We start from the raw sequence: 14712 nt of genomic DNA, 5'->3' as shown, positions 1-14712 counted from the left end.
TACATGTAAAAAAAATAAACATTTCATAGACGCGATTTTCCCCCCCTTGATATAAAGGCTAATATAAAAAAAATCTGCAAGTATTATCATATCAAATGATGGAAGATGTGGATAGCCTAGGCCTCTGAATCTCAATAAGCGGCCCATGGGCTGGATGTCTGGCCCGCACCGACCCATTGGCATGAACTCACCTGTCATAACGTGAAATAAAGTGTGTGCTGCTCTAATTTAGTTTGACCTCACCCCACACCATACACTCGACCCCTCACCAGCTACGTCACCGATAATCAATAACTGATTAACCAACTAACTAAACCAAGAACATGGCATGCGCTAAAAAGTGGGAAGTTGACCAGGAAAACCATCAGTTCTGACTGGGCTGATCAGTTTTGTTTTCTTTTACCGGACCACGCCAATGTTAAACCGACGTGCTTGATATGCATGCAAGCTGTAGCTGTCTGCACAGTAGATAATCTCAAGTGGCACTTCAACACTGTACATGCTGCCAGTTTTAATGCCAACTACCCTACAAAATCAGATCACTGCAAATATGATAACCCCATACAAGCACTCTGTTTCTACTGTCTGTAAGTCAACATCGGCATGAGAGAGTGCAGCAGCTGCATCATTGCATGTTTCATGGACCCTTGCTGACTTTAAGAAGCCATTTGCTGATGCTGAGTTAAAATGTGTCTAATTGATATGGTTGGTGAAATTTTAAGTCATGATGATTTTATTTTATTTTTTTTGTCTACATGGTGATGGTGGTTGCATGACTTGGGTCCTGGGCTGTTCTGGTGGTGTTGATACACTGCTTGGCATCCTCATATCCTTCATCTACTCATATATTTTCAGAATGTGTGTGTGTGTGGTGTTAGTGTAGATAGCGGGACCGAAAACTAAAGCATTTATGATCCTAATTCTTTTTGGAGGTGGTAGGTATTGTCGCAGAGAGTAAGGGAAAAATCCCAGAAAATTAAAATTATGCATAATTATGCATAAATATGCAAAATATGCTTTTTTCTAAAAATGGCTAAAAACCACTTTTCTCGGCATTTCAGATGATTCTGAGCATCTTTGATTTTTTTCACCTATAAAAAAAATTTTCTGGGACAAATGTTTTGGCATTATGCAAAATATATGCATTTTTGCAAAAATGCACTTATGATCCTAATTTTTTTTGGAGGTTGTAGGTATTGTTACAGAGAGGACCAGAAAAATAGCGGAAAATTAAAATATAATTATAATAATTATGCATAATTATGCAAAATATGCATTTTCTAAAAATGGCTAAAAACCGCTTTTCTCAGCATTTCAGATGATTCTGAGCATTTGGGGGGAGGGAGTTGGAGTGGGGGGGGTTTAGGGGCAGTGGGAAGGCGGTTAGCTGGCAGGATGAAGAGGAGGGAGATTTAGACGGGTGGATAACCAAACCGCTACATTGTAGCGGGGTTCTTCTAGTATATTTTATAATTCCATGATAATTCTGTTAACTTCTTTCAATGTTGTATTGTGTAAACACAACATCCATTGCACGCTGTCGATCTTGGGAGAGCGATCCCTCCTCTGTTGCTCTCCCAGAGCTTCCTTCCTATTTTTTCTCCCTGTCAAAGGGTTTTTTTTAGGGAGTTGTTTCTTATCTGATGTGAGGGTCTAAGGACAGGATGTTGTGTTGCTATAAAGCCCACTTAGGCAAATTTGTGATATTGGGCAATCCAAATTAATTGACTTGATGAGGAAAAACAAAAAAATGGTTGTGGGGCTATTAAAGCAAGTGCCATTGTCTGCTAAGACGGCAACAACAACAGTAGAACTTTTTAGCGGAGGAGTGTTTTTCCAATCAACTCACCGATTTGAAGAAAGCAGAAGCCACTGGTCATAGACTCGTCCTGTGACCAAACCGATGTGGAACAGCTAGCAAGATTTTTTTGATAGGAAGAGCTTCCTCTGCCTGGGCGCACAACTGGGGAAATCTTTTTTTTTTTTTGAGGAGGGGGGGGATTTTCCCCCATTTTTCTCCCCAATTGTACTTGACAAATTACTCCACTGTCCCAAGCCGTCCCAGTCGCTGCTCCACCCCCTCTGCCGATCTGGGGAGGGCTGCAGACTACCACAAGCCTCCTCCGATACATGTGGAGTCGCCAGCTACTTCTTTTCACCTGACAGTGAGGAGTTTCGCCAGGGGGACGTAGCGCGTGGGAGGATCACGCTATTCCCCCCAGTCCCCCCCCCCCAAACAGGCACCCCGACCATCTGGAAGAGGCGCTAGTGCAGCAACCAGATCACATACCCATATCTGATTTCCTACCCGCAGACACAGCCAATTGTGTCTGTAGGGACGCCCGACCAAGCCGGAGGTAACACGGGGATTCGAACCAACGATCCCTGTGTTGGTAGGCAACGGAATAGACCGCTACCCGGATGCCCAAGGGGGAAATCATCTTTAATGAATTAACACAGTTCTTTGAGACAAATGGCTTGGATGTGAGAGAAATTGTGTCCATTGTCACTGATGGGGCTCCATCAATGGTGGGACAACACAAGGGCTTGGTAAGCACGTTTGCCGCTGTTAACCCAGCGTTCTTAGCATTTCATTGCATTATTCATAAATCAGTGTTGTGCACTGAACTGTGTTGGGGAAATGAAAGAGGCGATGCATACTTTGATGAGACTGGTGGCTTTCGTTCACGAGACTTCTAGTCTGCAACATCCCCTTTTCAGAGCATTGCTGGAGGAAATGTCAGCAGAACACAAAGATCTTTTGCTGCATAATGATGTTTACTTGCTGAGCAAAGGCCATGTTTTGGAGAGGGTGTGTGACCTGCGTGATGGGCTTGTCATTTTTATCTGGACTGTGGAGCCAAAAAGCTCAAGAATATCAGAGCAGAGGTTTTTTTTGTTTGTTTTTGTTTTTTTTGCCATTTTTTCCCATCTTTATTTGAAATGATAGTCAAGAGAGACAGCGGATGACATGCAGCAAAGGGCCTGAGCCAGATTCGGACCTAGGCCGCTGTGGTAACGACTCAGCCTTATGTGGTATATACTCTAACAGGTGAGCCACAAGGGCGCCCCCATATCAGAGGTTTTTAAGTGACAGTAAGGTGATGACATATGTTCTTTTTTTGGTGTGAGATCATGTCTCATCTAAATCACCTTAATGTGCAATTACAAGGCAAGAACCACACTTTTGCAGACATGTACAGGGTGGTTGAAGCTTTCCAGTCAAAACTGAACCTTTTGGAGAGAGACATTCACGAGAGACGCTTGCACTTTCCATGTCTGCGGGAGCATTGCGAAAAGAACAGAATGCAGGATGATTCAGTGATGAAGGATTTCGTGATGAGCCTGGCAGAAAACTTCAAGGAATGAACGATTTGAAAGCTCCCCTAAACTCTCAGGTGACATCCTCCTCTTCCTGAGACGGCCGTTTTCCATTTTGGATGATGGCCAGTGGACTGCAGAGGCTAAAATGTTGGTATCTTGCATAGATGTGGCAACTCTTCAGATGGAGATCTTGGAGATGGGAACATCTGATTTGCTCAAAGCACAACACAAGGACGTTTGGGTGAGTGACTTTTTGGATCAACATGGTACCCCAAGCTTGATTCAAAAACATGACCTATCGCAGTGCTCCTACTCACAATTTTCCCCTCCATGTACATATGTGAGTCATCATTTTCTTCAATGAACTGGATCAAGAACCAGGAAAGAGAGACTCTCCAATGCACATCTTGGCTAGTGCCTCAGGCTTGTCACAACAGAGTACAGGCCCGACATCAGAAGGATTGCCTCATCCCATCGCTCTCACTTCTTTCACTGATTGGTGAATGAATATCCATTTATTTTTGTCCATGTGTCCATAATTAAATGGTTGGTTGTGGACTTAACTGGTGTTCAACCGCCCTAAGTTCTCCCACACAACTGCCCTTCTCATGTCCCTACACTGGCTCCCAGTAGCTGCTCACATCCAGTTTAAGACTCTGGTGCTAGCCTACAGGGCAGTGAAAGGGACAGCTCCTTCCTATCTCCAGGCCATGGTCAAGCCCTACACCCCCGCTCGACCACTTCGCTCTGCTGCCTCGGGACGCCTGGTTGCCCCGTCGCTCAGAGGCCCCTGCTGCCAATCGACCCGGTCACGGCTCTTTTCTGTCCTGGCCCCACAGTGGTGGAATGAACTCTGCACTGATGTCAGGACAGCGGCGTCGCTGCCCATCTTTCGGCGCAGGTTGAAAACTCACCTCTTCAAGAACTACTACCCTGTTACTTGTTGTTAGCACTTATTGTATTCACTTATAAAATTTTTTTTAAAAAAAACTCTTTCTTGCGCTTTTAGTTTAGCACTGGTTTTGTTCTTAGATGCTTGTTTTAGATGCACTTATGACCTCTGATGACTAGTAATTCTCCTGATTTCCTATGTTAAATGCACTTATTGTAAGTCGCTATGGATAAAAGCGTCAGCTAAATGACTGTAATGTAATATTATGTTTCAAGAGTGCCCTTTTTTTCTTGTCACCCTCAACACAGGCTTTGAGAATCCCAGGCCTAAAATATTACAACTGCTGCTACTACTACTACTAATGATAATAATCGTAATAGCAGCAAAAACAACATCTGCACAAAAGACGTTTGCTGGTGCAATGGGAAAAAAAAAACCTGGGTGGCACATTGGCCCAGTGGTTAGCACTGTTGCCTCACAGCAAGAAGGTCCTGGGTTCGAACCCCAGGCTGTCCCAGGTCCTTTCTGCGGGGAGTTTGCATGTTCTGCCTGTGTCTAAGTGCATTTCCTCCAGGCACTCTGGTTTCCTCCCACCATCATAAAGACATTTATGGTAGGGTTAATAATCCTGTCTGTGCCCCTGACCAAGGCAATAGGAAGAAATAACTGGAGTTGGTCCCTGGGTGCTGCATGGCGGCTGCCCGCTGCTCCTAGCTACACAGCTAGGATGGGTTAAATGTAGGGAGTGACTTTCATTTGTATGTACAAATGACACTATTCTATTTTGTTCATTTAAAAACCATGTAAAGGTTAAAACATGCCAGTCTGGTCTTGGTACTCTGATGTTAGCAAAGCAGGATAAACACAGCTGCACCTAATAACATGAATAATGGCTCTGTTTGATTTAAGTGTGTCAACACATCTATCGGCACTGATGGATGGACAGACAGAGCCAGCACTAACAATTGTCAGTAGTACTGTCAATGCTTATTGGTGTGCTGATACACCTGAATCGAATAGATCCAATGTTGTTAGCTGGGGGACTGTGAAGACTCGCGCCAATTCCCCCAGATTCAGTCTTAGCTGGGTAGGTGCCACCTCCCCTGTAGGAGTTATTAATTGCAATGTTAGGACGTTACCCCTACCAGTATCACCTGAATACCCCCACATATAACGTATTCCTTGGGGCAATTTTAGGCCAAGACAAGTTAGGTAGGAACTCTGCTGTTCAGTGGAGTGAGCTCTTGCTGTGTTTTGTGTGTTATACTTATTCCAAAGTTTTATAGAAGATGATGCCTAAATCATGATCTGTCTGTATCTTTAGGATTACTTCGATATCATTGACACTCCAATGGACTTTGGCACTGTGCAGAGGACCCTTCAGGATGACCACTACGAGAACCCTATCGAGCTCTGCAAAGACACCCGGCTGATATTTGCCAATGCTAAAGCCTATACTCCCAACAAACGCTCCAAGGTATAGGAGCCTTTTGAGTCAGGCGAATTGAAATAGAAATTTCTTTAATGTACTACTGGGTAGAATGGTAGCTCTGAATACAGTTTTATAGAATATTTGATTCTCATATTTTTGCTTTTGAGTGTAATTTTGCCTGACATCTATGTTTCTTAAAGATTTACAGTATGACCTTGCGACTGTCTGCCTTCTTTGAAGACCGAATAAGAACAATCATATCAGAGTACAAAAGCGCTGTTAAGAGCAGTGATAGGCTCCGCCGTAGCCAGAGGTTCCGAAAGAAAATGCAGCAGGTGGAGCCCCTGCCTCCCAACACCAACAACGCAACAAGGTCTGCATCAATTCTCTTCCTTTCCTCCTGAAGCTTGGGTGGCAGTTGAAATTGGTATTGTCAGTGATAACTGGTTTAAGGTTAAATACTGGATACTCTTGGGGTTGGGGAACAAACTCATGTTCTCATGTGGTTTATGCTGTTGTCTGATTGAAGGTTACATTCTTTTTCCTCGCGTCAAAAAAGGGCTGCTGTCAAAACTCAGGAAAAAGTTGAGTCCATGTCGGTGACCAAATCTACCTCAACCAAAGTGTGCACACCTGAGAGAGCCAAGAGGAGCAGAAGCAGCATCTCAGGTCACACCTCCTCCGAGGACTCGTCAGGCTCCAAAGCTGCTTCATCAACACCAGGTACAGGGCGAGCCTTGCCATGAGGTACTCTTGTAATATTTTTTGACCAGGTTTTCTTGATAACATTGGTTTACTAAGTAGGATGGTTATGGTCTTACTGTGCTGCAATCTGTAGTATCTATATCACCACATTAAAGGCAGTCAGCTATTGCAGTCTAGTTCGATGTTGACTTGTTGTTCTTCTACCTACAGAGTCTGAGAGTGACAGTGAGGGTCCATTGAGTGAGTCAGAGGAGGAGAAACAACCAGGATCCTTAAGGCAGCATCGAAGCAAAGAGCCCAGGAGGAAAGCAAGAGCAACATGCTATAATGGGGCCAAGAAGAGCAAAAAAGGTCAGATAAAACAGACAGGTAAAACTTGAGTTTTTTATTCCTCCTCTGATCAGAAGATGAAAACTGCAATCTCCCATTTAAAAGAAAAAAGAAAATGAACATGAGCAACCAAAACAACTTGGGGAAGAAAAAAAAACACTGAACAACCATATTTCTTTTACTGCCAGTTGCCGAGAGTGACAGTGAAGAAGAGGAAGATGAGTACTCCAGTGAGGGGGAAGACAGTGAAGAGGAGAGGTCATCCCACTCCTCATTTCGTCGTTACCCTAGCAGGGTGAAGGGCAGCAGGACTACCCGGTTGACTAGGAATAGTGTTGCTACAGACAAGAAAAAAACGGGTAAAACACATCACACATCACAAGACTTGTCACAAACAGTACTGTCATTACTCAGTCTCACCCCCTCCCCGTTTTCCCCCCCATTATTCTAAAATGGATCGCAAATAATTCAATTCAATTTATTGTCATTAAAAACAATGTGCAGGCACATGTTAAAAATTAAATGAGGGCTGTGGCTTCACCAAACAGTGCAAGACAGACACAGCAAACACAGTAAGATATACACACATGAAGACCATAAGCTAAAAATAAGTTAAAAGAAGAGCAAGAGTACAAAATATTTAAAAATATCTACAGACATTCAGTGGGTGGCCAGGTTCAGGTGGGCAACTGCTTGTGGAAAGAAGCTGTTCTTGAGCCTGGTAGTGCAGGCTCTGAGGCTCCTGTAGCGCCTCCAAGAGCGCAGGGGGGAGAACAGTCCATGGTTGGGTTGGGTGGGATCTCTGCTGATGCTGAGACCCCTTCGAAGGCAGCGTTTGTGATAAATGTCTTTTATGGCTGGGAGCTGGGTACCGGTGATATGCTGGGCCGCCTTGACGACCCCTACAGAGCTTTCTGGTCTATTGAGGTGCAGTTGCCATACCACACTGAGATGCAGCTGGTCAGGATGCTCTCTATGGTGCAGTGGTAGAAGTTGGTGAGAATTTTGGGAGATAGACGGGCGTTCCTCAGCCTCCTCAGGAAATGCAGGTGCTGTTGGGCCTTTCTCACAAGGGCCTGGGTGTTTAATGTCCAGGAAAGTTCCTCGCTGATGTGGACTCCAAGGAATTTAAAGCCGGAAACACGCTCCACTCGACACCCCATTGATGCGTATGGGGGAATGGCAGCAGCTTCTAGATCTCCTGAAGTCCACAATCAGCTCCTTCGTCTTCTGCACATTGGGGACAAGATTGTTGGTAGTACACCATGATGTGAGGTGCTGAATCTCATCCCTGTAGGCCATCTTGTCATTGTTGGTGATACGGCCAATGACTGTGGTGTCATCTGCAAACTTAACTATAACATTTGAAGGGTGAGTTGGCAGGCTGTTGTGGGTAAAGAGGAGGGGGCTCAGAACACAGCCTTGAGGGGCACCTGTGCTGAGGGTCAGGGTGAAGGAGGTATGATCACCAGACCTAACAGACTGAGGTCTGTTGGTCAGGAAGTCCAGGGTCCAGTTACAGAGGGAGGGGTTGAGGCCAAGGGAGAGGAGTTTGGTGGTTAGTTTGGTGGGGATGATAGTGTTGAAGGCAGAGCTATAATCTATAAACAGCATCCGGATGTATGTGTTGTTAAGTTCAAGGTGGGTCAGAGCAAAGTGCAGGGCAGTGGCAATGGCATCCTCAGTAGACCTTTTGGGATGGTAGGCGAACTGATGTGGGTCGAATGTGGGGGGGATAATGTTTTTGATGTGAGCCAGAACCAGTCTCTCAAAGCAATTCATGGCAATGAGGGTGAGTGCTATGGGTTGGTAGTCATTCAGACATGTGGATTTTGGTTTCTTGGGGATAGGAATGATATAGGTGGTCTTTTTCTCTAAGCGGAGCTGTTTAATTGTCAGGGATATTTTACCCAAGGTAGATTGATTTTACTAACTTTAACCAGACGCAGCCCGTTCATATGGGCAGTTGAGGCAGAGCCCAACTAAAAAAAATCATCCACTCAAAACATAGTTCTTCCTCATAAACTGTTTTTCCACATTAATACATCATAATTTACATTGCAGTACATATTAACTAGTTTCTGTGCAGTCAATGAATCAAACTAGTCAACAACTTTTGATCTTTGAAAGTTAGAATTGTCATTTCATTGATTCGGTCTCAATTTAGTGTGTCGTGCAATATTGGGGCAGGAGACCTCAGCAACCTGCTTTCGTTGACAGATTTATTATAACCCCTTGTGGTCAAAGATGGGACCTGCAATGAACACATATAGCTCAATGGGGCAGCAGTGAGTCTGCCCTACTCTGCAGCCCTCTATCGTTTTCTTGAGTTAGTCCCATTTGGACTACTGCAGAAATGGCGATCAGCATTGCTGCGCCTGCTGTGTCTAACAGTGAGTTGATTTTAGAAAACCCATTTGAACGACTACAGTCTGGTATGTTTACAGGTATGTACTGTCTATTCTCTAATAAAGTGATTATTATACTTAATTGTTATATTAAGTATTTGATATACTTATTATTAAAATGACTATCAAAAGTGGGCTTGACTAGCATTTCAGGCACTAGAGCAAGTGTCCGCCTCACTAGTATTTATGGCCGCGGGCCACCGCTGACTTTAACATATTGCAAGTGTGCTCTTTGCAGCTTTAATATGTAGGAAATATGAATATCGCATTGGGATTCAGTGTTGGAAGATACTCAATATCAAATGACTTGGATTGAATGGGGGGCGTTCCATATACACAGTCAAATAGTGTGCGGAAGGCCGAGAATCATTATCCACTGTTATGCTAAAGATTTTCTCTGTTTTATCTGTCTTTAGAGGGTCAAGCTCAAATGAACGGTCACAGCAGCAGGCCCTCTCGTAGGGAGACGCATCGTTTTGGTAACTCTGACAGATCTACATCCCAGGGCTCTGATGAAGAAGAGGAGGGGGACAAAAAAGAAATTGTGGGTCGGAGGTTGCTGAAAAGAAAGACAGCCAGGGCAGCCTTCAACAAGATAAAACAACTTGAGGCATCTGATGATGATTTTGAGGAAGAGGAGAGGCTGACGAGGAGCAGCAGCCGCCTCCGCCATGCAACCCGGGCTGTCAAACGCACTGCAGTAATCCAGAGCAGCTCAGACTCTGAAGAGGAGGATTCAGCACAGAGTAGGCAGAAACAGTTCCTCTAAGTACATTTCAGAGTACATTGGAGGTTCAAGCTTCCATTTATTCAGCCATCCACATTTCAACAACATTATGTCCATATACAGGTCTCACTGCAGTTTTGTAGAGATTCAAAAATGTGAATAAGTTTTCAGGAGCCTCAAAATACATGCAAAATCCATGTTGTGGCTTAGGCACAACATCCTAATATTTGCCACCCACTCAAACAGAAGCTGCTGGAGAATAGATTTTACTGAATGTTGCCTGTCTTCTCTCTAGCTTCTCAGAAAACACAGGCGTCATCCAGTGAATCCAAGGACAACGAGGACAGCAATGATAGTGATGCCTCATCATCTTCCCAGCATCAAGAGAATGGAAACAAGAGCAGGATGAGACAAGTTACTAGGACCAAGGAAAAAGGTGAGAAAATAAGGTTTTTGTTACCTGTATCTTGATTTCCTTATTGCTATTGGCCATTTTTGTGATATCTATGCTTTGTTGCTCTCATCATTCTCTGCTCCTCTCATGTCCTTCATTTGTGTTTTTCAGATGTCTCATCCCATGTGAATGGACACAGAGCAAAACACCATAAGTGTGACAGCAAGTTGGAGAGTGAGGAGGCAACAGAGAGGAGCACAGGTGAAGCAGAAGAGGAGACTAAAGCAGATGAGATGGTTTCTGGCTCTCAGAAATCCTCCAAGAGCACAGCAACGGCATCGGGCAAGAAATGTAAGACTGCTTTCGGTGCAAGTGACGAGGAGGAAGAGGACATTGTGTGTAAGACCACAAGGCACAACCGTTCTATTAGTTCTGATGATGAGGACAAAGAGTACAATTCCCAGAGACACCCACATCAAAATGGGAGAAAAGTGAAGCGGGAAATTCACAAGAAGTCTCGGGAACTCAGAAAAGCTCCATTATCAAAAAGCCAAGAACAAGTGTCAGCTTCAGCTGACAGACTGGAGGGCACAGAATCAGAAGAACTCAGCGACACTCCAAAAAGATCTCGCTTGTGCAAGAAACGACTAAAAGTGGACTATGAAGAAGAGGGCAATTGCTCCAATGAGGAATCGGAGGATAAAACGCAGAAACGAAGCTCAAGACAAAACAAGAGCAGATCTAAACGCCAACGTGGCAGTCTCTCTGCTTCAGAGAGCTCTGAGAAGGAGTTTAAACCCAAGAGGTCACGGAGGAAACCCTCTACGGGCTCATCGGAGGGGGAATCTGGAGATGAGTCGAGTGACGAAGCATTGGATAGACGACCATGCCTCAGAGTCCTGCCAAAAAAGAAATATATCAGTGATGATTCTCCTTCTGAGGAAGACTCTGATTCCAAGAGTCTGAGTAAACGTAGGAACGGCAGGAGCATCACAGCAGCTGCCTCTGGACAAGATATCCATAGATCTAAGCCCAGGGAAGCATCTCCCACTGAAAGCAAGCATCAGTCATCTTCCAAGAGAAAACGCATCAACACCTCAAATTCTGAAGATGGGGAGGAAGAGAAAGGGCGGGCGTCCAAGATCAATAAAGAGATGAGGGCAAAGTCTGGCTGCTCTAAGAGGCCAAAAAGGGAATCCCGCTGCAAGCTCAAACCAGAGGAGAGTAACAGTCAGAAGGAGGATGCCTCGTCCCAGCCCTGTTCAGATGATGAGCTGAAGGAAAATGTCGGCCGTTTAAAGGCAGAAAAGAAAAAACAAAATCAACGACCAAAACGTAAACGAAAGGAAAGCTGCAGCAGTAGCAGCCACACTTCTGTCTCGGAAAGTGAGCAGTCTTCCTCTGCTTCTGAAAACTCATTTGCCAGCTCAGGGTCCCACAGCAGTCCAAAGAGGAGAGGTCACCAAGGACGGTCCAGGAATGGTAAGGGCACTGCAGCCCACCGCTTAAGGCCGCACCGCCGGCAGGCTGCCTCCGAGGTAGCAGACAGTGACGAGTCGTCATATGGTGGTCAACAGCGGAAAACTCGTGTGAACACCCGGAATAGGGGTAAGCGGACAGTAATATATCATGATAGTGAATGAAGGACTTGACAGCTGGAACTACAGACTTAAGAGGATAAGACTAATGGGAGACAGTGAAGACACTTGATGGCCACGTTATGGTAGAAGCACTGGAGTCCTCTCAAGTGAAAATGCTGTGAATCTGTTTCATTCAGGGATATTTATATTTTCTATGAAAAAAAAAAACACGTTTATAAATGTAATACGACTTTAAGCATTTGAACTGCTGGTTTCACAAGGATTCTAAGAAAGATCCTCCTCCCATATTGCTTTTTGTGATTTAGCCAGCAGGGTAAGCATTCTTTGGAATATTGTCAGCTTGGGTGCTATCAAATATACCTCCGTTTAATCAACCATATTGCTGGCTTGCACTAAGACACACTGTAATGAGGTATTTCATACACTAGTTTTGCATTAGAAACTCAGGGGTTAACTAAGTTTACTGTAGTCTCAGACTTGCAGTCAAATTTTGTAAATTGGTGAGCTAGGGGAATGACAAAAAACTATAACAGGATTGCTGATGTCCAAGCACACTCACTGGGACAAAACTAAATCCGTGTTCAGAATCTTTTGACTACAGCACTCATTTGAAAATCCACACAACTTATGCTTGACTATATTGAGAGTTGTTGATATGAGCCAAAATGTACAAATATTATTCCCCCCCCCACATTTATTTTTTTTTAATACTTTTTGTTGTACTTTAGTCAATGGATGTAAATAATGTGATTGAGAATGGAATCATTTTGGTTTATGATGGCCATTCAGTAGCAAAGTGTCTAATTTTGACACAACTTTTTTTCTTCTTAAAACATCTAGCTTCATTGTCTCGCCATATGTCATAAATTGGTACCTTTTTGCCAAGTACAATAAACCAAAAAGTACTTATTGCAAAATATTGTGATTTCTCATATTGGGAAGACAATTTACTATTCTGCGTTACCTAATTTCAGTATTAAATTGTTTTTCTGACTAAACATTTTGCAAGTCACACGGTTTAGTTTTGTGATGTCTAGGAGAAGTTTCTCAGTACAGTTGCATTATGACATTTTGCTTAATGTTTTTCATACTACACATTTAATAAACAGTTTTCACAGTAAAAACTAAAACTCAGACGTTGTGGAGTGAAATGAATGAGCAATTCCACCTATCAATAAAGATATGATTTCAAGGTTTAGTCTCTGTTTACTTACTTAACAGTTCTAGAATCTTAGACTTTGTTTCACTAAGTATAATATTGAGCTTCGGTAAGGTAGTATGCAGAGATTTGTTTTTGACAGATCCAGTTGGGCAGCAAATAATAGGTGAATTAAGAGGGGGGCCTCTGGCACTGTCCTCATGGCCTAATTGTTATACATTTTATTCCATTGCAGGGTAGAACTGGAGGAATGTTTACGCTGTCAAATTTTGCTTTAATTGAATTAAAGTGATGGCGGCACATTGGTGTGTGTGTGTCCTTGAAAGGTGAAGTAACGAGAGGAAACCCTCCTCATTCACTGAGGTGTGGTTGCAGCGACCTCGAATTTCGGCTTGTAGAGTTGTAAAGGTAAAGTTGTGAGGCACCACAGTGTCGGCTCTGGGTAATAATGGCGTGTTGTATCGGAGAGACCCCCCAAAATCCAAACATGATGTTGCTTTAGTGTCGCCATGAAAGAGGTGGTTTGCTCTGAGAATGTTGATGGAGAAGTATAGAGAAGGCCAGGAGTTACATTGTCTTTGTGGATTTAGAGAAATCATAAGTAAGACAGTGTGCCGAGAGAGGAGGTCTGGTATTGTATAAGGAAGTTGGTAGTGGCAGAGATCTGTCATTCCAACCGAATTACAGATGAGTTCAAGGTGGAGGTGGGGTTACATCAAGGACAGATAGACTCTGATCCCTTTCTTGTTTACAATGGTGATGGACAGGTTGAGGGACGAGATCAGGCAGGAGTCTGTAGACTATGATGTTTGCGGATGACATTGTGATCTGTAGCGAGAGTAGGGTGCAGGTTGAGGAGAGCCTGGAAAGGTGGAGGTATGCACTGGAGAGAAGAGGAATGAACGTCAGTAGGAGCAAGACGGAATACGTGTGTGAATGAGAGGGAGGACAGTGGAATGGTGAGGAAGCAAGTAGAGCTGACGAAGGTGTACGAGTTTAAATACTGGGGTCAACAGTTCAAAGTAACAGTGCAGAAGAGAGTGCAGGCAGGGTGGAGTGGGTGGAGAAGAGTGTCAGGAGTGATTTGCGACAGAAGGGTACCAGCAAGAGTTAAAGGGAAGGTTTACAAGATGGTTGTGAGACCAGCTATGTTGTATGGTTTGGAGACCGTGGCACTGACGAAAAGACAGGAGGCGGAGCTGGTGGTGGCAGAGTTGAAGATGCTAAGATTTTCATTGGGAGTGACGAAGAAGGACAGGATTAGGGACGAGTATGGACAGCTCAGGTCGGACGGTCTTGGAAACAAAGCAAGAGAGGCAAGATCGAGATGGTTTGGACGTGTGGAGCAGATATATACGCTGGGTATATTGGGAGGAGGATGCTGAATATGGAGCTGCCAGGGAAGAGGAAAAGAGGAAGGCCAAAGAGGAGGTTTATGGATGTAGTGAGAAAGGACATGCAGGTGGCTGGTGTGACAGAGGAAGACGCAGTGGACAGGGAGAGATGGGAACGGATGATCCGCTGTGGCGACCCCTAACGGGAGCAGCCGAGAGAAGACTGTCGCTTTAGTGTGACGACATAGCTACAAAGTGATTACAGTTCGTACTTTCTACCCGAAGGGAGCTCTATGTTCGTTAAATTTTATCGAAAACAAATACATCATAGCTAAAGAACGGCATCCTTAAAAAAATTCTATATTTCTTCAGATACACACAACACTATCCTATGTGTTTTTGTGAG

General features: G+C 44.1%; 1 protein-coding gene across 1 annotated transcript in view; it reads left to right on the top strand.

The window, feature by feature from the left end:
* Positions 1 to 12996, top strand: part of brwd1 (bromodomain and WD repeat domain containing 1) — a 54317-nt gene extending 41321 nt beyond the window's left edge. The window contains exons 37-44 of the mRNA XM_056284133.1: positions 5541 to 5693; positions 5849 to 6021; positions 6208 to 6371; positions 6564 to 6704; positions 6872 to 7042; positions 9508 to 9837; positions 10114 to 10254; positions 10384 to 12996. Coding sequence (XP_056140108.1) covers positions 5541 to 5693; positions 5849 to 6021; positions 6208 to 6371; positions 6564 to 6704; positions 6872 to 7042; positions 9508 to 9837; positions 10114 to 10254; positions 10384 to 11855 — 2745 coding nt within the window. The 3' untranslated portion in view covers positions 11856 to 12996. The remainder of the gene's footprint in view (positions 1 to 5540; positions 5694 to 5848; positions 6022 to 6207; positions 6372 to 6563; positions 6705 to 6871; positions 7043 to 9507; positions 9838 to 10113; positions 10255 to 10383) is intronic.
* Positions 12997 to 14712: the final 1716 nt, after the last annotated feature.

Source organism: Lampris incognitus, chromosome 7 (genome assembly GCF_029633865.1).
Source record: "Lampris incognitus isolate fLamInc1 chromosome 7, fLamInc1.hap2, whole genome shotgun sequence".
Lineage (NCBI taxonomy): Eukaryota > Metazoa > Chordata > Actinopteri > Lampriformes > Lampridae > Lampris > Lampris incognitus.
Note: the sequence above shows the minus strand (reverse complement) of the source record. Positions and strands in the feature narration are given on the sequence as shown.